This window comes from Strongylocentrotus purpuratus, unplaced genomic scaffold (assembly GCF_000002235.5).
Source record: "Strongylocentrotus purpuratus isolate Spur 01 unplaced genomic scaffold, Spur_5.0 spur5_scaffold_7, whole genome shotgun sequence".
Classification (NCBI taxonomy): domain Eukaryota; kingdom Metazoa; phylum Echinodermata; class Echinoidea; order Camarodonta; family Strongylocentrotidae; genus Strongylocentrotus; species Strongylocentrotus purpuratus.
Genome location: NW_022145613.1, coordinates 35,758,420 through 35,785,608, shown reverse-complemented (window position 1 = coordinate 35,785,608; position 27,189 = coordinate 35,758,420). Strand labels below are relative to the sequence as shown.

At 36.2% G+C, this 27,189-nt stretch overlaps 1 protein-coding gene across 1 annotated transcript; it reads right to left on the bottom strand.

Annotated features, from left to right (window-relative positions):
• Positions 1-412: 412 nt before the first annotated feature.
• Positions 413-26,770, bottom strand: LOC764450 (carbohydrate sulfotransferase 15-like). Its single transcript, XM_030974895.1, has 5 exons — positions 25,585-26,770; positions 24,551-24,704; positions 4,685-4,829; positions 3,497-3,659; positions 413-2,050 (listed from the first exon to the last, which is right to left on the bottom strand). The coding sequence occupies exons 2-5, from the start codon at positions 24,607-24,609 to the stop codon at positions 1,863-1,865; spliced, it is 555 nt and encodes a 184-aa protein (XP_030830755.1). The 5' UTR covers positions 24,610-24,704; positions 25,585-26,770; the 3' UTR covers positions 413-1,862.
• Between the last annotated feature and the right edge of the window lie 419 nt (positions 26,771-27,189).

The following is a 27,189-nucleotide window of genomic DNA, read 5'->3' as shown; positions in this document are numbered from 1 at the left end:
AAAGTTTTAGTGAAAACAGACCATTATTAATATTACAAATGGGGGAAAACTGATCTGATCGATTCCTTAATTCTCCCAACTATATTATTGCAATTTAATTACATTTTAGGTGAATTTAAATCGTCACAAAGCCTGCTTTTATTCAGTACTACAACACCAACAACAAAAAATGATGCTAGTGAATTCAACAATTCCCAAAATCAATATAGCAGCTCAGAAGCCATAAATAGGGTTAATGAAATTTAATAGAATTCAAATAACATAGACATATATAAAAATAGGTAAATCGAAACGAAAATCATTTAGATTATTATTATTTTATTTTTTTCATAGGTTTTTATTCATTTCTCTCATAAAGAAAATTGTACATAATTTATAACATTGTATACAAACTCACAAAATAATTTTCACATAGGTCTAAATAAATTTTCAAATGAACTTTTACATTTACATAGAAGGTTACAACTAAAGTTACACATTAGCAGATGAAAAATATTCACATAAACAAAATTATATTTTCACATTAAAAAAAAAAAATCGCAAATAAAATTTGTACTATTTTCTGGACCAGTTTGCTTATAAATCTCAAAATATTTCTTTTCCACAATATTTTGTTTTCCTCTTAAATTTCCTTTAGAGACAAAAAAAATATATATATATATAAAAAGAGAAAGAGCTAGAAAACACCTATTACCCCCCGCCCCACACATAACAAGTACAACAATATACAAAACACACTCCAATATAGAACGAACTAACAGACAAAAGAAAAAGAAAAAGAAAAGAAGAAAGAAAGAAAAAAAAGAAGAAGAAAAATAGATAAAAAAATAAAGCAAAGGTGACAATATTGAATTGATAGGAGAAGCAAAAACAAGATAATGTTACATTCCAAAGTACATGAAGTTATTCACGTTTAATTACGATGTTAGAACACTTTTCAGAAACTTTTGCTATTCTATCAAGAGACTCGGAGCAGTCTAAGCACAGATTTGGGCCAACTTGAATTCAGTTGGTGAAAACATGGCGTATATATATATATATACATTGTTTTAGTGCTGGCCAAACAAAGTAGTAATCACCATTTTGTGCCCAACTCGAACCGACATGGCGAAACTCTGCTGATCCATCGTACTGAAGGGACTATATACAAATAAGAGATCAGCACCTTCTCTCTATCCGATTCGTTTGTACGAAAATCAAATCAAAGCGCTACCCCATTCCTCTGACACACGTTACAATACATTCTCAGATTTATAAAAAGAAAAATCATACGAATAGTATCAAATTTTGCAGCAAAGTATTCATATAATTCAAGGTCACAATTTTTGTGTTTTCATTGATTTTAAATTCTCAACACTCCAATTCTTTTTCGTACATAAAATAGTTTATACCAAACTGCAACATAATTTAAAAAAAGCTTTTTTATCATTTGATAAACTATCAGAAATTAAAAAAAAAATTGTTGTTCATTATGTCACAAAGTATTGGACGAAAATATATCACAATCACATAATTAAAAGATATAACCGCACTAAACAGTTATTTCAGCCCCAAAACTAGAACAAAACGATGCCTTTTTTTCTCCAGAAAAAGACTGAAAAGTTAGAAAAAAAAGAATATACACAAAAATAATGAGTTTCATATTTCTCAACATATTATTATCATGCAGAATTGAAATGTTGATTTTTCTTTCATTAAAACACGATCTATCCCAAAACCCTTTCCCTCATAATTATGATTACTATGGTTGCGGGCATGACGGGTGTATGGGACATGATCAATATTCATCATGAATTTGCTCAGCACTTTATTAACCCTGACACTGGCATGCATTCATGATACTGTTGTCATGGTTACACGCCTTAACCTTTATAATCAGGATAATTGAATTTATTGTCTCCCATGAGTTTCGCAAGTTCCACATTAAACGGTCGATGAAAATCATTGAGGGCGTTCAATGTCTCTGGATGTGTCTGTTCATGTTGTCTTTGGTTCTGATTACTACGTCTCCTTTTCAGTATTCTATTCTCTTCATCCACACTCAGTTGTCCTGGGTAAGAATAGCAGAGCAGAGATATAATGAAATGTTAACTCGGGGGGGGGGGGGGGGGGGGGGCATTATGGAAACGGCCGATCGCCGCGAAAATGTGCACGAATGTCAAGTGAAGTGTACAGAACACTATGGTAAATTTAACTTTTTGAAAAATTCACTCATTTGCATATTTATGGTAATTTATGCAAATAAGGTCATAAAATTAACATTTTAACTCATAAATCATATATTCTTCATATTTTAACATGAGTTTTCACTACATATAATCTTTAGACCATTTGGAATAATAATACCAACAGAAAATTGGAAGAATGGCTTTATTCCTTATGTTATCTATTGATTTGATAATTTCTTATGTATTTCTTTGTTATTTTAATTTATGTATTTTATTGTTTTTGTTGTTTTATTTTAATTCTAACTATAATCCAACTATTTTGAACCCTAAAATAAACACCCAAACTATAAACAAGAGCAAATAACCAATGTTTTATTTCTTTTTTGGAAAAATGAGATTTCCTTACGTTTTGTACACAAATCACGAAAATGAGCGATTTTCGGGCTGACATGCAAAGACAAAAGGTCACGTGACTTTGTAACGGTAGGTCCGATTTTCGAATAATTTATTTCAAAAGATGCGCAAGACTCGAAAGAAAAAAGTCTTCGAGCGGCGGGGCGCCACCCGTATGCGTTCCCGAACAATCAGAAAAATCGCGGGGGGGGGGGGCATAATGGCCCACCGGCCTTACTAGGGTTAAACACTGGTAGACACAACAGAAATACAATGTTTACCGCTAAACATGCTACAGACTGGATGTGAGCTGGTCCAGCCTTTAGCATGTTTAGCGGTAAACAATGTGGTAAACATTTTTGGTGTACCCATACAGCGAGCACATTTTTTTTTTGTCCCGAAAACTGGAAAATTTGGCCGACCGATATTTCGTTCAGCTTTTTCCTAAATTTAAACACACACACATACATTTGTTTAGGGGGTCGACCACCCCCCCCCCCCCTCCCTCATGCGTACGCGCCTGGGTCCATGATTAATCCAACCAACACTAAACCAAATCAAAAGTCCAATGCCTTCGCGGTACGTTCTGATTGATTGAAAGTGTGTTTGGTTTTCAGAGGTACATTTTATCAAACTTGTATTGAGCTTTGTAACGTCAATAAAAAATAGAATACTTTCTGTTGAGATACAATGCCTATTTTTGATATGACCGACTCGAGCTTTTAATGACTGTGTAGAGGATCCAAAGCTGCAAAATAATCCGAAAGTCGAATGTTTTCTAAAAACCTTTTGATAATCGATTGCACATCATTATGACCCTCATTATTCTAAGCTCTGATTTTATTTCTCCAACTTCATGTTTTCATTATTTTGGTTTTAAACCTCATGGTCTTTTCCCGCCGTATTTGAGATTATATAATCAATGTCTTACTTACTTAGATCGAGGAAGTTGAGAAGATCTCTGTAGACTGTGACAGGTTCGGCTTCCCAATCCTCCAATCGTATCACCTTGAAATTATCACGTGGGAAGACTTTCAACCAATCACGGATGTACACGTGATATATACCCACTTGCAGGTCTGGGATTAGGTCGTAGGGCTAAGGATGCAAAGGAGTATAATAACAAAGCATATTTCTGTGATAATGTCCCGGGTCACCATATTCTGAGGAAAACAAGATTCGTCAAATTTCTACCGACGAGTAGCGCAAGAACCACAAGAATTGAATCACTGACCATCTTTTGGATAGGTCTTTGTACATGTTAAAAGTTGTTGATGTTATATGATTAGATTCACTTATTAATATCTCTCTCTCTCTCTCTCTCTTTCTCGTGGAGAACAAATACTTATTCCACGGTCAGGGATGTTCACAAGTATGCGTTCCGAAAATTGGAATGAAGTAAAATGTACGAATGTTCGAATATTTCACAGTGTAATAGATGGCCTACACAGGGCTGTTGGAATGGATTAAAAAAAGCTATTGGCTGGGATAATGCTCAATTCAGGAGAAAAAGAAATGCAACAGCTTAGAGTTGTGAGTAAGCCTAGAAGGCCGCAAATTATTCTTTCGGGGGGGGGGGGGGGGGGTTAAATCATAATTATGAAAGCTTTAACATTAAAGATAAACTTGAGTTCTGGTTTAAAAAAAAAATGAATTCTCACAGAATCAAACGAAACTTACACTCAATGTTCAAGGTTACAAATAAATGTCATTTGCCAAACAATTTTGGAAGAAAATGTATACTGGCTGAGTAATGAACATAGAAAGATAAAGAAATCAAGGTAAGGTAGCCCCGACACCATTTGTGTAGTCCCATATACATCTTTCTGTGTACAGTGCTTGTTACTTTACCAAGACTGGGCAAAATTTATTATGATTTTGATGACTCCAGAACCTTGCAGTGCACACCAATACTCACATGCTACATTATGATCAACATTTTCTGATCCATTCCACACCTTTTCTTTCACAATGCAATCGCATTACTAGAACTCACCTTTATCTTTAAATAATTGGATTTGACTAAAAACATAATGCTTAAACATAATTTATGATTACAAATTCGGGATAAACCACAGTCTGTCCGATGGATTAGACCCTTATACCAATAATATTCTACTCACACATTCTGCAGCATATGCGCAGAACCTTAGATTGTGGTCTTGGACGCATTTTTTGAAACACTGGATGTAAGTGGTAACTTGTTGATGCCATCTGTCAGCGTCACCTGGACTTGGAAGGTGTGTATACCAGAATAACGAGTCGGCTCTGTATTCATATCGGTGTATGTGGACAGGAGAGAGAGAGAGAGAGAGAGAAGTTCGATCTAATTACTAACAACCATATTTCATTTCTTTATTGATCCCCGGCTGGAAGTGTCGTGGTCGAGTGGTTTAAGGCGCTTGACTTGGAGATGCGAAGGTCGAGGGTTCGAATCCCGACACGGCACTAATATCCTTTGACAAGATATTAACCTGCAATTGCTACTCTCCACCCAGGTGTTAAATGGGTACCCGGTAGGATGCGACCGTCATTGTTGGTCAAACAGTTTTTGAGCGTCATGTAACGCCTGGCTGGAATGCTCCCCAGGGAGTGGAGATTGTGCACATACTGTGTGCGGGCAAGCACTGAATCCAATGACCGGGGTAATAGTATATTTGTAAAGCGCTTAGAGACATTTGTATTAAGCGCTATCAATGGCGTAGACAGGTTCGTACACTTGGGGGGATGACTCAGGGGCGGATCTAGCTTTTTGCTAAGGGGGGGGGGGGGTGACCAATAATGAGCATCGTCCACGAGCCGCGAAGCGGCGAGCCGATTTTTTTTGGGGGTGTTATTTTGAACCCCGTAAGTGATGTTTTCCTGGCATCTATTAACACAATGGAGACCATAAAAAGCAGTGCATGATAACGTCTTTTTAAATCAAGTAACAGTTAAATACACAGTTATATCCAGAGTTATCATGTGTTTGGTTAAGTTACCAGATGAGTTGAATATCTTCTCACAATATTTGCACTTGAAAGGGTTTCTCTCCAGCGTGCGTTCTTTTTTCTTTCTTTTTTCTTTTTTTTTTCCTTTTTTGTTTTGTTTGTTTTTTGGGCCGCCCAAGGGGGGTTTAAACCCCCTAAACCCCCCCCCCCCCGTAGATCCGCGCCTGTTTAATCTTGTGGTTATCTTGTGGTTTCCAAACCACAAGATAACCACAAAATACTTGTAAGATTTTCTTTTTTTTTACCGTCTGAATTGGCTTTCACCGTGTGAATGCGGCTAATAACAATAAACACAATTACAATAATGATGAGGATTATTATTATCATCATCATAATTATTATTATTATTATTAATATTATAATTGTTATCATTATTATTATTACTATTATTATCATCATTATTACTTATTAAGTAAGCAAATATCATTCCCCAAAACCTGGGGGGGATGATTGTACATGCCATCCCCCCACCTTGTGAGGTGGGGGGATGCATCCCCCTCATCCCCCCCCCCCCCCCGTTGTCTACGCCCCTGAGCGCTATATAAAAAACTAAATATTATTATTATTATTCTTATTATAATAATTATGTTTCCATTTCCCGGCCAGACTGATGCTATCGCTTCACCCCTGCAGTATATGAAACGCAGGGCCACCGAACACCCGACGTACGGTCGTTGTGGAACAGCTCTACGGCATGGCTACGGTGTGTACCGTGTGAGTCGAAATAAAGTTAATACCTAGTAAATTCCTAATTATTTAAAAACTCATCTATGAACAGTAAATTATTATACATCTTATGAAAGAGTGTTCTACCCCAAATCATTTGGTATCATCTTTGGGTAGTATATTTTCACGCTTGGATGAACATGGGGCATTGTTTGCGAGAGTGCAAAAATCGACTTGCGCCAAAGTGATGCCTACAGCATGTATTATGTTGGGATTAGCGGAGTGAGAGAATGAATTGAATGTATCAAATGAAACGCATTGCATATGCTTTTTGCAGAAGCAAAGTCACACAGGCACACACACACGCGCACAAATGTTCTTTGATATTCTATATTCGATATTTGATATGTGTGGCATGATTAATTTTGTTAGGGATGTTATTTGGATCTGCAAATACCGATTCAATTCCCCAATCCCAATTGTTTAATTCAAACATCACATGAGCAACTTTGGCGCAAGTCGACTTTTGCACTCTCGCAAACAATGCCTCCTGTTCATCCAAGCGTGAACACATACCACACAAAAATGATACCAAATGATTTGGGATAAAACACTCTTTCATAAGATGTATAACTAGATTTGTAATACTTGTTTTGAACAAGTATAGGTGGGCTGTTTCATTTAAATTTAAAGGGCACATTTGTGATAACTTATTGTCTCAGCTTCAACATACGTGAAGCTCAGCGAAAACGAAGCTAAAACGACAGAGATATTGCTCGGGAAAGACGGGAATGTAGAATCGAGTTTTGAGAAAAACTCATGTCCCATAGAGAATACACGCAAAATGTGAAAAATTGACATGCCTCTTTTAATCGCAAAAATTCGCCATGATGCTTTTGTCAAAATGAACAATGTGAACAAAAAATTTGTAGAAAATTGTCTCAGCTAAAACATATTAAAATTTGGAAAACAATCCATCAATATTTACAGAGATACAATCAATTTTTCAAAAAAAAATCTGACGTCATAATATGCAAATTGAAGTTATGAGTTTGGAGGCCGTTATGGTGACGTCTTGAGTTAATTGAGGGTCAAATGAGACATCAAACAATATCTCTGAAAAAATTGGGGTCACCTTGCATCCTAAAGAGCTACAATGGATTTTGTATAGGCATGTTTTTGCCCATATATATGCTATGTTTTACAAGAGTTCGCGCGCACGGAAATTTTTGTTAAATGGTCGATCATTCCGTTATTAATTGTCATAAAGAGACAAACATGGTATCAATTTGTTTGTAAAAATATTTGGAATATTATGAAAGCAAAAAAAATGGCGATCCTATGTTGGGTAATAGTTTTACGCGCAAAAACGCGCGCGCATGCACGTGTGCGCGATTTTTTATAAAATGCTTAGAATGGCCTAAAACGTATGCAAAATGATTTTGAGACGATTTTGAGCATTTTAAAATTTTGCGCGCACATTGACGCGCGGACGTACGCGCACGCGCGCGTTATTTGACCTGAAATAGATAGGGTATATAATTTCGTATATGGCTTGAAAGGGGATATCTTCGGGTATCTAAATCCAAAAAAGGGTACGGGTCTGCCAAGCCATAATGGAGATACGGCCACAGAAAGAAAGCCAATTCCCAGAACTTTAGAGGGCGCTATTTATTTTGTGCATAGTCATTGGAGCGTGAAATTTGGCATGGCTATGTGCAAATATAAGATAAAGATACTGTGAGATTTAAATACAAAACGGAATTTATGTAAAAAAGTTATGGCAGTTTTAGATTTGTTGGGGTCCACTTTTCAAGAATTTTAAAGATTTTTGACGGAGTCAGTTTTGGATTTGAATTTTGAGTACGAAGATGGCATTTTGAAGGTCAGGTTATGTGTCGCAGATGAAAGAACATCTCTCAGAATATCTAAAGGAATTTGTTAGAAGTTTGTAGGATCTAGGATAGTGAAGATAGGAAGGAATGAAGAAAGGCCTTAAAATGGACCAGAAACGGACAAAATGGCGCCTGGATGGTTAGGCATGATGATTTCGAAAATCGAAAAAATAGGTGACCTTGATGAGATGCTAGAGACTATGCCTATGAAATTTGAACGGAAATGGACATGAGGAAAGCACCTAACTAGGAATAACAAACACTACGTGCAAAACGAATGCGATTTCCTGGGAAGAAGAAGAATATTAATGGGGAAGAACGTGAACGAAAACAAGGCAATGACGATATTCGTCATTGCAATAAATAAAGGCAATTCTAACGAAATTATAAGGTGGTCTGTACGTTTTACAGCCCACCTGATAATAAAGGCAATTCTAACGAAATTATAAGGTGGTGTATACGATATACAGCCCACCTGATAATAAAGGCAATTTTAACAAAATTATAAGGTGGTCTGTATTAGATACAGCCCACTTAATAATAAAGGCAATTTTAACAAAATTATAAGGTGGTCTGTATTAGATACAGTTTGTTTGGGGGTTAACCCCCCCCCCCCCCCCTCTTTGGTATTTTTATGTGTATAAACCCCCCCCCCCCTTGGATTTTTTTTTTTTTTTTAAATTATTAAAAAAAAAAAAAAAAAAATATTCCCATGGCTGACCTAAAAAGGTGACCTTATTCCCCCCCCCCCCCCGTGGAGCGAAATGTCAAATTTTCAAATTTTGAGACCAAAAAAAAAAAAAGTGTCCTTCTTACCCCCCCCCCCCCCCCGCTTATTCAGCGGCTGGCCGAGTCGTTGATTTATAAATTTTAACCCCCCCCCCTTTGAAAAAATCCTGCGTACGCGCCTGTCTGTACGACATACAGCCCACCTGACAATAAAGAATAATAAAGGCGATTTTAACAAAATGATAAGGTGGTCTATATATTAGATACAGCCCACCTGATAATAAAGGCAAATCTAACGAAATTATAAGGTGGTCTGTACGATATACAGCCCACCTGAAAATAAATAAATAAATAAACAAAGGCAATTCTAACGAAATTATAAGGTGGTCTGTACGATATACAGCCCACCTGATAATTACAAAAATAACATTAGTAACACCACCAACCATAATAATCATTGTTGTCATTATTATTGTGATACTGCTTCTAATACTACTCCTACTACATGTACTAGGAAGAAGGAGGGGAAGAGGAAGAATCTTATTGTTTATTTTCTGTATTATCGAGGCATACAAATTCACAGGGAGGTAAAAGAGGGGGAAAGTAAGGCGACGAAGAGGGAGAGAGAGGGAGAGAGAACGAGAGGGGGTAGCCTATGGCCCGGGCTCAAATTCAGTTCTCTTTAATTTATTTGACCCAGTACTGTTGATCATAATTTTATCTACCATGTGATTGCCATGTGTACGCCACACTGAATAGCACTAGCTCACATTTTGTTATTGTTGTCGAGAACTTATTGGCATGCAGCCAGTAGATTTTCATCATGTGTTTGATCTTGTATTGAAAAAAAGATCAAACACATCATCATAATCTACAGAGTGCAACCCAAAAATTCTTAACAACAATTGAAATTTCTTTCAGGAAGCCTAAAACCAAAAGCTGTTTTTGATTCAAAGAGCATCGTAGAGACGATGAACAAATAAGAATAATAATAGATTCACTAATACATTTTCAATAATACATTTTCCCCGCCAAATAATCCGAACAAAAGAATCAACCGAGGGTAATCAACTGTGAAACGAATGTATCATGAGTCCTTGAAAAATTAATTAATACTGCTTGTCAAATATTATTGAAGAACAGCAAAGGCGAACGGGATTGTCGCTACAATTCAGAAATCATTGCTTGCATTGCTTTTCTCTCAAAATTACCGTGAGATATCGAGCTACATAGAACTATGATCGACACAAAAGATATTGTCTTAAAAACAGTCAGAAACATTAGAACTTGAATGAATAAAACATAATGCAAATGAATAAGACTAGAATGAATAGGACACAAGTTAATTTCTACCATTTAAATCATCCAGTACCAAATACCTGAGCAAAATTCGAACCAGATGCATTTAATGGTAAGCTTAAAGACAATGATTCATGACAATTGTCAATTGTCATGAGTTTATCGTCTAGACGTATTGCAAAAGATAATCAGAATAATAATGATCAGAATGATACCTCTACCATTAGGCCTATTTCTTCATGTACTATAGTACACTACTGCCATTGTAGATTATGCTGATAATACAGATGATAATAATGATATGATAACAATTATAACAATAGTATATACTTATACTAATCGTCATCAAAATCATCATGTTCATATTCATCATAAAGATAACAATAATAATGATTATAATAATTACAATAATAACTTATATTAAAGATAATAATCATGATAAGGATAATAATCACAATAACAAACATAATAATTACAAAAATAACATTAGTAACACCACCAACCATAATAATCATTGTTGTCATTATTATTGTGATACTGCTTCTAGTATTACTCCTACTACATGTACTAGGAAGAAGGAGGGGAAGAGGAAAAATCTTATTGTTTACTTTTTGTATTATCGAGGCATACAAATTCACAGGGAGGTAAAAGAGGGGGAAAGTAAGGCGACGAAGAGGGAGAGAGAGGGAGAGAGAACGAGAGGGGATAGCCTATGGCCCGGGTTCAAATTCAGTTCTCTTTAATTTATTTGACCCAGTACTGATGATCATAATTTTATCTACCATGTGATTGCCATGTGTACGCCACACCGAATAGCACTAGCTCACATTTTGTTATTGTTGTCGAGAACTTATTGGCATGCAGCCAGTAGATTTTCATCATGTGTTTGATCTTGTATTGAAAAAAAGATCAAACACATCATCATAATCTACAGAGTGCAACCAAAAAACTCTTAAAAACAATTGAAATTTCTTTCAGGAAGCCTAAAACCAAAAGCTGTTTTTGATTCAAAGAGCATCGTAGAGACGATGAACAAATAAGAATAATAATAGATTCACTTATTCATTTTCAATAATGCATTTTCCCCGCCAAATAATCCGAACAAAAGAATCAACCAAGGGTAATCAACTGTTAAACGAATGTATCATGAGTCCTTGAAAAATTAATTAATACTGCTTGTCAAATATTATTGAAGAACAGCAAAGGCGAACGGGATTGTCGCTACAATTCAGAAATCATTGCTTGCATTGCTTTTCTCTCAAAATTACCGTGAGATATCAAGCTACATAGAACTATGATCGACACAAAAGATATTGTCTTAAAAACAGTCAGAAACATTAGAACTTGAATGAATAAAAACATAATGCAAATGAATAAGACTAGAATGAATAGGACACAAGTTAATTTCTACCATTTAAATCATCCAGTACCAAATACCTGAGCAAAATTCGAACCAGATGCATTTAATGGTAAGCTTAAAGACAATGATTCATGACAATTGTCAATTGTCATGAGTTTATCGTCTAGATGTATTGCAAAAGATAATCAGAATAATAATGATCAGAATGATACCTCTACCATTAGGCCTATTTCTTCATGTACTGTAGTACACTACTGCCATTGTAGATTATGCTGATAATACAGATGATAATAATGATATGATAACAATTATAATAATAGTATATACTTATACTAATCGTCATCAAAATCATCATGTTCATATCATCATAAAGATAACAATAATAATGATTATAATAATTACAATAATAACTTATATTAACGATAATAATCATGATAAGGATAATAATCACAATAACAAACATAATAATTACAAAAATAACACTAGACATGTAATACTTGTTTGGAACAAGTATAGGTGGGCTGGTCAACTAAAATTTGAGACAAAATAGAGCAAAAATAAGCGAGATACTGCTTACAAATTCTTAAAATAACAATATCATGTAGATTCATGACTTCACCTTCTATAGGCATAACACCCGAATTATGAAATTTCTGACATGAGGCCTTTAATCGAAATTTTCACTATGATGACGTCATCAAAATGAAAAATGATTTTCATCAAGCTTGTAGAGAATTGTCTTAGCTACAACATATTGAAATTTGAGAGAAAATCGATCAATATTTACAGAGATACAATCAATTTTCCATAAATATGCTGACGTCATAATATGCAAATTCGTATTTTGAGTTCCAAGGCCATTATGATGATGTCACGATACACTTAATGGCCAAATGAGACATGGAATCATATCTCCCACTCATACTCTATCTAAATCTGAAAAAATTGAAGGTCACGGTTGATTGCCCATTTGAATATTCATAGCTTAGTTGCTAAGATTGACGAACTTAGATTACTTCTGAGAAATGCATCATTTGATGTTATTGGTTTAAATGAAACATTTTGCGACTCCATGATTGATGATTCTGAATTGTATATAGATGATTATATTTTATTACGTAGAGACCGTACGAGACATGGTGGTGGTGTGGCTGTATATATATCCAAGAGGTTCAATTATAAAAGAAGGGATGATTTGATTTCATCTACTTTAGAATGCCTTTGGTTTGAATTGCATTATCCAAATAAGTCTCCCATCCTGGTTGGAGAGTTTTACAGACCTCCAAATTCTCACGTTGATTTCTTTGAAGAATTAGACGAAAATTTGGACTCTGCTCTCTCGGAAGATATGAGCTGTATTATTTTAGGTGATTTCAATTGTGATTGTATGCCACACCAACTTGATCTGAATGCTGAAAAGTTAATGTTTTATACAAATATGTACGGGCTAAGTCAGCTAATTGATACTGCCACAAGAGTTACAAATACCTCTTCTACTTTAATTGATTTGATATTTGTATCAGACAAGGAACTTTACAATGAATGGGGAATATTTGAAACTAGCATAAGTGATCATTATTTGGTGTATACGGTTCGCGATTTTAGTGCAAAGATCCATAACAAATCTGAATACGCAGAATTTCGCTCGTTTAAAAATCTTGACGAGGAGAAATTTTACAATGAATTGAGAAGTACTCCTTGGCAGGTCATAAAAGATATAGATAATGTTGATGTTGCGTGGGATATGTGGTTGACTCTATTCAATAATATAATCAACAAGCACATACCAGTATGTAAAAAGCGGATAAGAAAAAAGGCATGTCCATGGATATCTGACGAGATTGTTAAGCTTATGACGGAACGTGATAAAGTTCTCAAAGCTGCTAAAGCTAACAAAAGTGATGATCTTTGGGACACCTACAAATATCTAAAGAATACAGTTATTCATCTCATGAGGAAAAGAAAAAGAGAATATAATGCAGACCAGATCTCGCAAAATCATAACAATAGTAAGCAAATGTGGAGATGTTTGAGAAACCTGGTGCCTAAGTCATTACCTATATCTCCAAATAGCATAAATGTTGATGGTGCTAATGTGTCAGACAATGCAAATATTGCTGAAGCTTTTAATGACTTTTTCATTTCTAATGCTCCTAAGATTACAAAGGACCTGCGAAGGAATAAGTCTCAACTGAGAGTAGACGAGGACAATAATATTGGTCCAACTCATTCGCAATTTAATTTGAATTTGATTACTGAGGATTTTGTATTGAAACAGATTGATAATCTGAGTATAGATAAAGCAACTGGTGAAGATCACATCAGCTGTAAACTTTTAAAGATGACGAAGAAAGTTATCGCAGAGTCTCTTTGTGATATCATTAACAAATCCCTGCCTACAGGAGTTGTTCCACGTGATTGGAAAAAGGCTCGGGTAGTACCAATATTCAAATCTGGAGACATTTCTTCTTTGAATAATTACCGCCCCATTTCAATATTACCTATTGTGAGTAAAATTATAGAAAGGGCCGTCCACCAACAACTCAGTGAATTCTTGGACGTGAATCAATTATTACACCCTAATCAGTCTGGATTTAGACCTAAACATTCAACAGCTACTGCCCTTGCAAAACTTGTAAATCAATGGTCGTTGAATATTGACAACAAAAAAAATTCTGGAGTTGCCTTCATAGATCTTCGTAAGGCTTTTGATACTGTTGACCATGAGCTACTTCTACATAAACTAGCTTGTATAGGTTGTAGTAATAGGACTATTTATTGGTTCAAATCATATTTAGGGGATCGACAACAAGTGACCCAATTCAAAGGAGCCAAGTCGCATCCATCAACCATCAAATTAGGTGTGCCACAAGGTTCAATTCTTGGTCCCCTTTTATTTTCAATATATGTTAATAGTCTACCTGAATGTACTCCTGAAGGTATCATAGATATGTATGCTGACGATACGACACTTACCGTCAGTGCAAATGATGCAACTGTTGTGGAAGAAAAATTAACTGTTGCGTTAAACAGAGTCATGGCATGGATTAAGGAAAATCGTCTTGTTCTTAACACTGAAAAAACTTGTGTCATGTTAATAGGCTCTCCTGCTAATCTCAAGAAAATTGAATCTTTTACCATTTCATTAAACGGCAATTTGATCAAAAGAGTTCAATTCACCAAATGCTTAGGACTTTTGATAGATGAAGAATTGAAATGGTCTAAACAAATCGAAAACGTACTATTAAGTAAACTTACCCAGAAAAACATTAGCATGATAAAGAGAGCAAAAAGTTTTTTGCCTCAAAAATCCTTAAAGTTACTTTATAACAGTCTAGTGTTGCCGCGATTAGATTACTGCTCTGTTGTATGGTCGAACCGATTTCATTCTCATACAACTAAGCTGCAAAAAATTCAAAAGAGGGCCGCAAGAATAATATTGAACAAGACATATGACACACCGTCGGCTGATTTGTTCACAAGTCTTAAATGGATGACACTAGACAAGCGGTTTGAGTTAAGTCGCGTTATGATGATATATAAATGCGTTCATAACTTAGCACCTTCTTACCTTCAGGTAGGCTTAATCAATCCTAATGATGTACATGAGCATCATACAAGGCAAATAGACAGTGGATGTTTACGTGTGCCTAGATTTCACACTGATTGTTATAAGTGTAGCCCAATTGTTTCTTCCATATTTGAATGGAATAAGCTAGATAATTCATTGAGAACGGCTTCCTCTGTCAATTCATTTAAGAGATTGTTTAAACAAAGTTGTAATTTGTGAATGGCTCAGCCGTACATACACTACGTGCATGTTCTGTAATATTTACATGACTTATTCACATAATTGCGACTTAATTAATATTTTCCTATTGACATTACTGTTTACTAGGTTAATGATTATATTTATTTTGCAAACGAGTATTATTTTTGTAACTGTTCTGTATAAATGTTACAAACGATGTAAATATGTTCATTCAGGGCCCCATGGAAGACCACTACTTGTTGGTGAATGGGCTACCCTGTCAAAATATTAGAAATAAATAAATAAATAAATAAATAAAATTCCAAAGAGCTATAATGGATTTTGTATAGGCATGTTTTTGGCCATATATGCTATGTATTAAAAGAGCTCGCGCGCACAGACATTTATCTTAAATTGACGCTCATCTTGTTATTAAAAAAAAAAAAAAAATATGAGAAATATCATGAGAGAAAAAAAAAAGGCGATTCTATGTTTTGTAATGGTGTTACGCGCGAAAACGCGCGCGCATGCGCGTGTGCGCGATTTTTTTTATAAAATGCTTAAAATGACCTGAAACGTATGCAAAATAAATTTGAGACGATTTTGAGCATTTAACATTATTGCGCGCGCACTGACGCGCGGACTTACGCGCATGCACGCGTTTTTTTTACATGAAATTGACTGGACTAATATTGACCTTGATCATGATAAATATGAATGAGAAATAATTTACCGTTATGAAAATATGATCATGAGTACATTTTCAGAAAATTTCACAAAATGGCGCCTAGATGACGTCATCAGTCAAGGTCAAGGTTAAAAACCTTACCGTGTTTTTTTCCATATGCCTATACATATGTGTGCCAAATTTCAAGTTATTTGATTGAGCCATTTTCAACTTATCTTGTTAACAAAAAAGTGGTTAGAAATAAAATAAAGAAACTAGATTTGTAATACTTGTTTGGAACAAGTATAGGTGGGCTGGTCGAACTAAAATTTGAGACAAAATAAAGGGTACATTTGAGATAGCATATTGTCTCAGCTACAACATACTTGAAGTTCAGCGTAAACGAAGCTAAACGACAGAGATATTGCTCGCGAAAGAATCCAGTTTTGAGAAAAACTCATGTCCCATAGAGAATACACGCAAAATGTGAAAAATTGACATGCCTTTTTTAATCGCGAAAATACGCCCTGATGCCTTTGTCAAAATGAAAATTTGACCAATTTTATTTGTAGAGAATGTTGAAGACAATTGATCAATATTTACAGAGAAACAATCAATTTTCCGTAAATATGCTGACGTCATAATATGCAAATTAAAATTTTGAGTTTGGAGGCCATTATGATGACGTCATGAGTTAATTGAGGGTCAAATGAGACATGAAATCATATCTCCAATTCATACTGTATCAAAATATGACCCAAAAATTGGGGTCACCTTGCATCCTAAAGGGCTACAATGGATCTTGTATAGGCATGTTTTTGCCCATATATGCTATGTATTACAAGAGCTCGCGCGCACGGAAATTTATGTTAAACGGTCGATCATTCCATTATTAATAGTCATAAAGAGACAAGCATGGTATCAATTTGTTTGTAAAAATATGTGAAATATTATGAAAGAAAAAAAAATGGCGATTCAATGTTGTGTAATAGTATTACGCGCGAAAACGCGCGCGCCGCGCACATGCGCGTGTGTGTGAGCGATTTTTTATAAAATGCTTAGAATGGCCTAAAACGTATGTAAAATTATTTTGAGATGATTTTGAGCATTCAAAAATTTTGCGCGCGCATTAACGCGCGGACGTACGCGCACGCGCGCGTTCTTTGACCTGAAGTTGACCGGACGGATATTGACCTTGATCATGATAAATATGAATGAGAAATAGCTTTTGGTTATTAAGATATGATCATGATTTGATTTTTGTAAAATTTTACAAAATGGCGCCTAGATGACGTCATCATTAAAGGTCAATGTTGAAAACGTTATTGTGCTTTGTACATATGCCTATACATATGTGTGCCAAATTTCAAGGCATTTGATCGAGCCATTTTCTCGTTATCTTGCTAACAAAAAAGTGGTTAGAAATAAGAAAAATATTTAATAAACTAGACATATAATACTTGTTTGGAACAAGTATAGGTGGGCTGGTCAACTAACATTTGAGACAAAATAGAGCAAAAATAAGCGACATACTGCTTACAAATTCTTAAAAGACAATATCATGTAGATTCATAACGTGAAATAAATTCACCTTCTATAGGCATAACACGCAAATTATGAAGTTTTTGACATGAGGCCTTTAATCAAAATTTTCACTATGATGACGTCATCAAAATGAAAAATGGTTATTACTGCGCTTGTAGAGAATTGTCTTAGCTACAACATATCGAAATTTTGAAGAAAATTGATCAATATTTACAGAGATACAATCAATTTTACATAAATATGCTGACGTCATAATATGCAAATTCGTATTTTGAGTTCCAAGGCCATTGTGATGATGTCACGATACACTTAATGGCCAAATGAGACATGGAATCATATTTCCGACTCATACTCTATCTTAATATGAAAAAAAATTGAGGATCCCGGTGCATTCCAAAGAGCTATAACGGATTTTGTATAGGCATGTTTTTGCCCATATATGCTATGTATTAAAAGACCTCGCGCGCACTGACATTTATCTTGAATTTACGCTCATCTTGTTAATAATGGTCATAAAGAGATAAACATGGAATCAAATTCCTTGAAAAAATATGAGAAATATCATGAAAGAAAAAAAAATGGCGATTCTATGTTTTGTAATGGTGTTACGCGCGAAAACGCGCGCGCATGCTCGTACGCGCGATTTTTTGTAAAATGCTTAAAATGACCTGAAACGTATGCAAAATAAATTTAAGACGATTTTGAGCAATTAAAATTTTTGCGCGCGTATTGACGCGCGGACGTACGCGCACGCGCGCGTTTTTTGATCTGAAATTGACCGGACTGATATTGACCTTGATCATGATAAATATGAATGAGAAATGATTTACCGTTATGAAAATATGATCATGAGTAAATTTTCAGAAAATTTCACAAAATGGCGCCTAGATGACGTCATCAGTCAAGGTCAAGGTTTTAAACCTTACCGTGTTTTCTCCATATGCCTATACATATGTGTGCCAAATTTCAAGTTATTTGATTTAGCCATTTTCAAGTTATCTTGTTAACAAAAAAGTGGTTAGAAATAAAATAAATAAACTAGATTTGTAATACTTGTTTGGAACAAGTATAGGTGGGCTGATCCAACAAAAAATTGAGACAAAATAAAGGGTACATTTGAAATAGCTTTTTGTCTCAGCTACAACATATTCGGAGTTCAGCGTAAATGAAGCTAAAACGACGTAGATATTGCTCGCGAAAGACGGGAATGTAGAATCAAGTTTTGAGAAAAAGTCATGTCCCATAGAGAATACACGCAAAATGTGAAGAAATTAGCTTGCCTCCTTTAATCGCAAAAATACGCCAAGATGCCTTTGTCAAAATGAAAAATTGTGACAACTGGATTTGTAGAGAATTGTCTCAGCTAGGTAATATCAAAATTTTAAAGAAAATTAATCAATTTTTAGAAAGATACAATCAATTTTCCAAAAAAATGCTGACGTCATAATAGGCAAATTGAAATTTTGAGTTCGGAGGCCATTATGATGACGTCATGAGTTAATTGAGGGTCAAATGAGACATGAAATCATATCTCTGATTCATACTCGCTCAAAATATGAAAAAAAAATTGGGGTCACCTTGCATCCTAAAGAGCTATAATGGATTTTGCATAGGCATGTTTTTGCCCATATATGCTATGTATTACAAGAGCTCGCGCGCATTGAAATTTATGTTAAACGGTCGATTATTCAATTATTTATAGTCATAAAGAGACAAACATGGTATCAATTTGTTTGTAAGAATATGTGGAATATTATGAAAGAAAAAAAATGGCGATTCTATGGTGTTTAATAGTTTTACGCGCGAAAACGCGCGCGCATGCGCGTGTGCGCGATTTTTAAAAAATGCTTAGAATGGCCTAAAACGTATGCAAAATAATTTTGAGACGATTTTGAGCATTTTAAAATTTTGCGCGCGCATTGACGCGCGGACGTACGCGCACGCGCGCGTTATTTGACCTGAAATTGACCGGACGGATATTGACCTCGATCATTATAAATATGAATGAGAAATACCTTTTGGTTATGAAGATATGATCATGAGTTGATTTTCGTAAAATTTTACAAAATGGCGCCTAGATGACGTCATCAGTGAAGGACAATGTTGAAAACGTTATTGTGCTTTGTACATATGCCTTTACATATGTGTGCCAAATTTCAAGGCATTTGATTGAGCCATTTTCAAGTTATCTTGTTAACAAAAAAGTGGTTAGAAATAAAATAAATAAATAATAATAAAGGCAATTTTAACAAAATTATAAGGTGGTCTGTATAGATACAGCCCACCTGATAATAATAAAGGCAATTTTAACAAAATTATAAGGTGGTCTGTATAGATACAGCCCACCTGATAAATAAATAAATAAATAAACTAGACATATAATACTTGTTTGGAACAAGTATAGGTGGGCTGGTCAACTAAAATTTGAGACAAAATAGAGGAAAATAAGCGACATACTGCTTACAAATTCTTAAAAAACAATATCATGTAGATTCATAACGTGAACTAAATTCACCTTCTATAGGCATAACACGCAAATTATGAAGTTTTTGACATGAGGCCTTTAATCAAAATTTTCACTATGATGACGTCATCAAAATGAAAAATAATTATTACTGCGCTTGTAGAGAATTGTCTCAGCTACAACATATCGAAATTTTGAAGAAAATTGATCAATATTTACAGAGATACAATCAATTTTACATAAATATGCTGACGTCATAATATGCAAATTCGTATTTTGAGTTCCAAGGCCATTGTAATGATGTCACGATACACTTAATGGCCAAATGAGACATGGAATCATATTTCCGACTCATACTCTATCTAAATATGAAAAAAAATTGAGGATCCCGGTGCATTCCAAAGAGCTATAACGGATTTTGTATAGGCATGTTTTTGCCCATATATGCTATGTATTAAAAGAGCTCGCGCGCACTGACATTTATCTTGAATTTACGCTCATCTTGTTAATAATGGTCATAAAGAGATAAACATGGTATCAAATTCCTTGAAAAAATATGAGAAATATCATGAAAGAAAAAAAAATGGCGATTCTATGTTTTGTAATGGTGTTACGCGCGAAAACGCGCGCGCATGCTCGTACGCGCGATTTTTTATAAAATGCTTAAAATGACCTGAAACGTATGCAAAATAAATTTGAGACGATTTTGAGCATTTAAAAATTTTGCGCGCGCACTGACGCGCGGACGTACGCGCACGCGCGCGTTTTTTGACCTGAAATTGACCGGACTGATATTGACCTTGATCATGATAAATATGAATGAGAAATACCTTTTGGTTATGAAGATATGATCATGAGTTGATTTTCAGAAAATTTCACAAAATGGCGCCTAGATAACGTCATCAGTCAAGGTCAAGGTTAAAAACCTTACCGTGATTTGTCCATATGCCTATTCATATGTGTGTCAAATTTCAACGCATTTGATTGAGCCATTTTAAAGTTATCTTGTTAACAAAAAAGTGGTTAGAAATAAAATAAAGAAATAAAGGCAATTTTAACGAAAACATAAGGTGGTCTGTATTATATACAGCCCACCTGATAATAAAGGCAATTCTAACGAAATTATAAGGTGGTCTGTACGTTATACAGCCCACCTGATAAAGGCAATTTTAACGAAAACATAAGGTGGTCTGTATTATATACAGCCCACCTGATAATAAAGGCAATTCTAACGAAGTTATAAGGTGGTCTGTACGTTATACAGCCCACCTGATAAATAAATAAATAAGTAATAAAGGCAATTTTAACAAAATTATATTGTGGTCTGTATTAGATACAGCCCACCTGAAAATTTACTGTTCATAGATGATCTTAAAAATAATTAGCAATTTTCTAGGTGTAAACTTTTTTTTGACTCACACTGTATAATCGCTATGGCGAACCTAGACATGAAACCAGTTATTACTCCGCGTTATAATCCAACGGCGACCCGTACGGGCTGTAAAGATAGGGATACGCCCTAGGGTGACCCTGAGGCCACCGCAGATTCTCTGCGGCCGCCGCGAGTATCTCTCGATTTCGGAGACGTACGGCCGCCGTATCCTAGCCGTAGAGCAAATGTGACCATGCATTAGAATAGTTACTGATCTCCCCACAAATTTAAAGAAAGAATGGTTCTTGTTAGAGAAAACAGCGTATCAAATCAGACGAAATGAGCAGAAATCAACCAGAATCCGGCTGGTGGGCACCAAATTTCGAATAGAAAGTAGAGAAAAGGGAACAGCAATGGCATGGAGGCAAGTGGTTGATTAGAGTACCCAAAATGTTTAAGCATGTCAAACAGAATTCACTGAAGAAACGAAAACAACTTTCATTTCGAACATGTAACACATTAATGAAACTGTCTTGAAAATGAGGTTGTTGAAATAAATTAATGATGCGCTCCAACAAAAACTAAAACAACAACAACAACAACACATCTATAAGTAATATGTATGCAGATATCAAATTTTTCGTTGTACACAAGAGATCAAGAAAGTAGTGTTATACTATTGAATGAATACTGTTTCGACCGATGACTTACATGAGCCTTATAACTAGATATATAGATTTTGGAAAGAAAATGGACAGGTGTCAATATTTGTTCTACATATCAATGCCAGTTCGAAATACCGGGGGATAAATACAAAAGAAGTGAATTAATGCTGTGTACACTTATGCGGTGGTCACAACCCATCGTACTTGCAAGTGCGTGCTGTCTACGTGCAAAAACGTGGGCAAAATTTAAGTATCCATACGTGGTGAGTATCGCCTCCGTACGGATTTGGGAGCACGAAGACACATCGTAGCACTTTTAGTGAACGAGGAACTTTCGCTGCGTTCGGGCTGCGGTCGGGTTACCGATTCACCCCCAGTGCGTGTGACGCGCGTGCCCGGTACTGCCAACGAGCGCACAACGCAGTGACTCCGTGCGTCTTTTAAAATTTGTTTCTCACGGTCACTTGCTCTACGGAAGGCGCACTTTGCACGTGCGTGATGCGCACGTGATAAGTGGGTGGTCCGTTCTTACTCGCCACTTTCCCAGTTCAACTGTCCAATGAGCACTCAGAACTCACGTGGAACGTACCGAGTAAGCACGTGTTCCGCACTTACAACGCACGTTGTGCGCTCTGATTTATGCTGTATGTAGTCTCTGCGGTGAAATGGGCGGCATCTTGAGGCAGCAGCAGCTGGGACTTCTGGAGAACATCGGAATCTCCTCCTATATATACCCCGACATCGGGCGGAAAAACTCACCGATTTAATCGAACGTGCACGCACTTACAACGTGCGAGTAAGTAAGGACACCGTACGTGAGCAGCACGTGTAAGTACGGCCTCCGTACGATAAGGTGGCAACCGCACGGAGACCGTACGTTGTAAGCACGTTGTAAGCACGTACAACGCACTTACCACGTGCGCAACGTACGATGCACGCAACCGCTCACGTCCAGGCGTGGCGTGCGGGCCACGTACTACACCGTGCGTTGCCGGTACTCCCTCCCTACCTTAGCCACTCCCTCCCTCCGTTTTCAGAAAAACGTGGCCGCCGTGCCCTCCCCAAAAACCGTGCGGACTAAAAACACGATGTCTGTTTCCCCCAATTCGATAGACACGTTTATACATTATACATATATATATATTATAAATTACAAAACGCTTAAATACAGCCCCGGCATAGCACCTGAAGAGCTCTCCGAACGCTGCTGAGATGTGTGAGATCACAGTATGGACATGATTTGCACAAGCAGACGATGTCCCATGACATCTCACACATTTTCAGTGCCTGTGTTTTCATCTTTTCTTGAGTTCTTTTTATTACTTCACTACCGTCAGGCTAAATGTATAATATATTGCCTCACTCTAAACCCCGCGCATGGTTTTATTTTGATGACAAATGCAGCGATACAAAAATAAAGGAATCTGTCGCTTGTAAAAAAAAAATAAGACGCCATTGTATATTCAGCTGCACACACCGCGGTATGTTCGGCGTTTCAAGAGGGAACAAATGCCGTCGTTAATATCATTCCAGGGGTTTTTCAATTTGATAGTCTGGTTTCTTTGATTGTTAATTAACCCCTATCCTGTGTATTTACAAGCAAAAGATTTTAGTTATTAGAATCAGGTCATACCCCCTTTTGAATGGTTTGACATGCCATTACATCTATATACACTAAACTCATTATAATTTGACAAATAATAGCTTCTTTATAGGACGTCGTCTGTTTGAGCAGTTTTGGTCCATATTGTGACGTCATTAAAACATCGTTATATTTCCGGTGAATCTCAGGTATATCCCAGCTGCTATGGAGGTGGTTGTATTTGTATTTTTATATATCACCCGATCAGGCGCGTACGCAGGATTTTTTCAAGGGGGGGGTTTTAACATTTATAAATCGGTCCGAAAATTTCGCAACGACTCAGCCAGCCGCTGAATAAGCGGGGGGGGGGGGGGGGGGGGGGGGGGGGGGGGGGGGGGGGGGGGGGGTAAGAGGACACTTTTTTTTTGTTTTTTTGGTCTCGAAATTTGGAAATTTGACATTTTGCTCCGTTGGGGGGGGGGTAAGGTCACCTTTTTTAGGTCGGCCATGGGAATAATTTTTTTTTTTTTTTTTTTTTTAATAATTAAAAAAAAAAAAAAAAAAAAAAAAAAAAAAATCCAAAAGGGGGGGGGGGGGGGGTTTTAGGTTTTTTTTAGGGGGGTTTACACACAAAAAATTTCCAAAGGGGGGGGGGTTTAACCCCCCAAACCCCCCCCCCTGCGTACGCGCCTGCACCCGATATGTAGTTGACCTAAAACTTGTCCGATGGTCATCTGTTAGCTTACCAGTTCCTAGTGATACTTTAGTTGACATTTTCTTTGAATTTCCACTTTAAAGCATATACACCGATAATCATACCAACTTTTAAATTTTCGTCCCAAATGCATCTGAAAGATATTTAAAAAAAAAATTTGTTTGAGTAAAGTAGCAATAAAACTGTGACAACGCTTACCCCTTTATCAGAAAGTTTTTAGAATTGCCCCCCCCCTCTTTTTTTTGGGTGGTGATCTTCTCCTGCTATACGATAGGGCTATAATACGTACCTCTTTGTTGGGTTGCGTATCATTAGAATAAACTTTGCGTTGGGTTGAAGAGCGTGCATAAGATCAGCGTTGGTGTAGGGGGGTTCCGCAGCATACGGAAAAGTCTTTATCCATTCTCGTCCAATGGCGTAAACAGTTGATATAGAAGCATCACCTGGTTAAAGAGTTGGTACAGTCTACTTTTTTATGTTAAGGTTAAGTAACAAAAGTTGGTAAGGAAAAGGTTACGTACTATAGTTTTCTCTGTTATCGTAATCTCATTTTGACGATGATGATAAAGTTTCTTTAATTTCTAATTAAGAAACAATTCCTTCACTTTTCAAAGTAATTTCTAGCATAATATACCTCACTTTAGAAATCCAGCTATCTGATTGGTCGAAATAGGAGTCGTGATTTTAGCCATTCCCTAAAATGCCAAAACCGGTCAATAGTCTTTTGAAAAAATCCCTAGGACACTTTTCAAAAGACAATTGACTGGTTTTGGCATTTTACGTATATGCGTCTCAAAGGGAAGGATTTTAGCAAACAAACTCGGCACGCCTCGGGGCGATAGCACGATCATGTAACCTCCCCTTGAGCTTATAAAAACAACTATGTCTCTCATAGCAGTCATTATTACTATATTAGTATTTTAAGAAAACAGACTGTCCCTTATACACACCTTGCATCCACGAATGATCTGCCTAGTCTTATCCCAACATAGAAGCAGTGATAATATTTTACCCCTTTCCCCATCATCAAAGAATATTGCTTTAAAACCGAATGTTTTCTTTCTTTTCAAAAAGTTGGACTGCCACCATGTTTATATCCCCTCCTAATAGGATAGTTACATTTACCATAATGACATCTATTTTGGAGAGATCAAATATCGAGAAAGAAACTAATGAGCAGATAATTAAATTGTTCTGCCTTATCTAAATATATAAATTGCGGCTGAAGTCAGAGTTTCAATTTGTAACTGCTTAAAATTCGGCACCTGAGATTTATTTCGTATTATTAAACTCGAACACGATTGGAACGTGTACCATACTCACCAAACACCTTTGGGTGGTAACCAATCCCTTCTTTGGTATTAATCCTGTTATTTATTATGTCTGGAACAACTGATGCTTTATATACATTAAGGTACCATTCCAGAGAACTATCGTCCGTTCCACCAGTGTGACTGCGGGCTTGGAGTACTTCATGAAAACAAAACAACAATAAAGAGTCACACCGATATTAAGAGAAGTTCTCCTGCTCTTGAGCTTGAGCAGGAGAATTTCATTGCCTATTTCTCTTCTTTCTTTCGGCTATTTCTCCTCTGTACCATTCATAGTGGCCGTTTCATCGAATGCGTCCGGATGCATCCGATGAAAATTAGCGCCCTATATGAAAGGGGTATTATAATAGCCGATAGAAAGAAGGGAAATAGGCGATGAAATTCTCTTTCTATCGGTGTACTCCGATGAAACTGCCAGTATGAATACAATAAAGAAGAATACAATAAAGAGACCCTACTTCGCCATATTTACGAAGTTGTCTGATCCCCAAGGAAGCTGCCATTTTGTCGACATTTCCCTTCAAAACTTCCGGGTTGTGACGTATCGCATGGAGAACTGATGTATCTATATGCAATACACGTCGAACATGGTGTACTGCCAAGTGTTTGGTTGTAATAATTGTTCCTCGAAAACCAAGGGGAAATCGTTTCATCGGTTTCCAGACCATATTCAAGCTATAGGTAGCTGCTCTGAAGGTGGATAAACAAAATTCTGGAGAAAAAAACCCAAGTACGATGGGGAAAATGATGTGATCTAAAGTGATCATTTTACAGTTTACAGCTGGGAAACGTACGTACGCAAAAGCAGTCGAATTCATGCGATAAGTCACAAAACGGGCCGTGCGCAAACACAATGGCGACGTTCTGAAAATTCTCAGAGCGACGAAAGACGAAGGATTCTGAAGAAGAGATACGTCCTCCCTTTCGTCAAATGTATGATGCTTTATAATTTTCAGATGTTTTGAATGGCCTACAAACTGAAATGAACATGTAGTTTGAGGTTAATTCTCCTTTGAGTTAATCTTTCACTTTTTCCGTCATCCATTTGAATCAAACTGTTAAAGTTTTATTATTGTTTGTATTAACTGTTTTCTTGATTTGTCTTTGCAGAATAAATGATATTAATGATGGTGACGATGATTATGATCATGATAATTAGTAAAGATGATATTAAAAGTAATGATAATAGTAACAATAACAACAACAACACTATAACAATAATAATGATATTAATAATAATAACAATAATAATAATAATGGTAATGATATAAATAATAAAGACTCTACTTTCAGGTCGGTGTATGGGTATGGCTGTATATCCATTTCTTCTAGGTCCCCACCAGTGGGGTTCTTTGGCTACCTTTGCGATGACGTCAGGGTGAGCGGTGATCTTGTCCCACATGTCTGTCGTCCCACACTTGTAATTGCCAAGGATATAGAAGTAAGGCAGACAATTTAGTTCCGTCTCACCTCTCAACCAACAAGGATTCTTGAAATTGTCCAGGAAACGTAGGGGAATCTTTTCGAAAAGCTGCAGAAAGATTGCAAAAGAACATTAACAAGTTCAACGTCATCATTTAATGACGGTTTGATGTAT

Coding starts and splice junctions, on each gene's coding strand:
- LOC764450 (XM_030974895.1), bottom strand. CDS start 24,609: ATGCACGCTCTTCAACCCAACGCAAAGTTTATTCTAATGATACGCAAC. Junction 4,830..24,550: donor ATACGCAACCCAACAAAGAG/GTACGTATTATA, acceptor ATATGAATACAG/AGCCGACTCGTTATTCTGGT. Junction 3,660..4,684: donor GCGCATATGCTGCAGAATGT/GTGAGTAGAATA, acceptor TTGCATCCTTAG/CCCTACGACCTAATCCCAGA.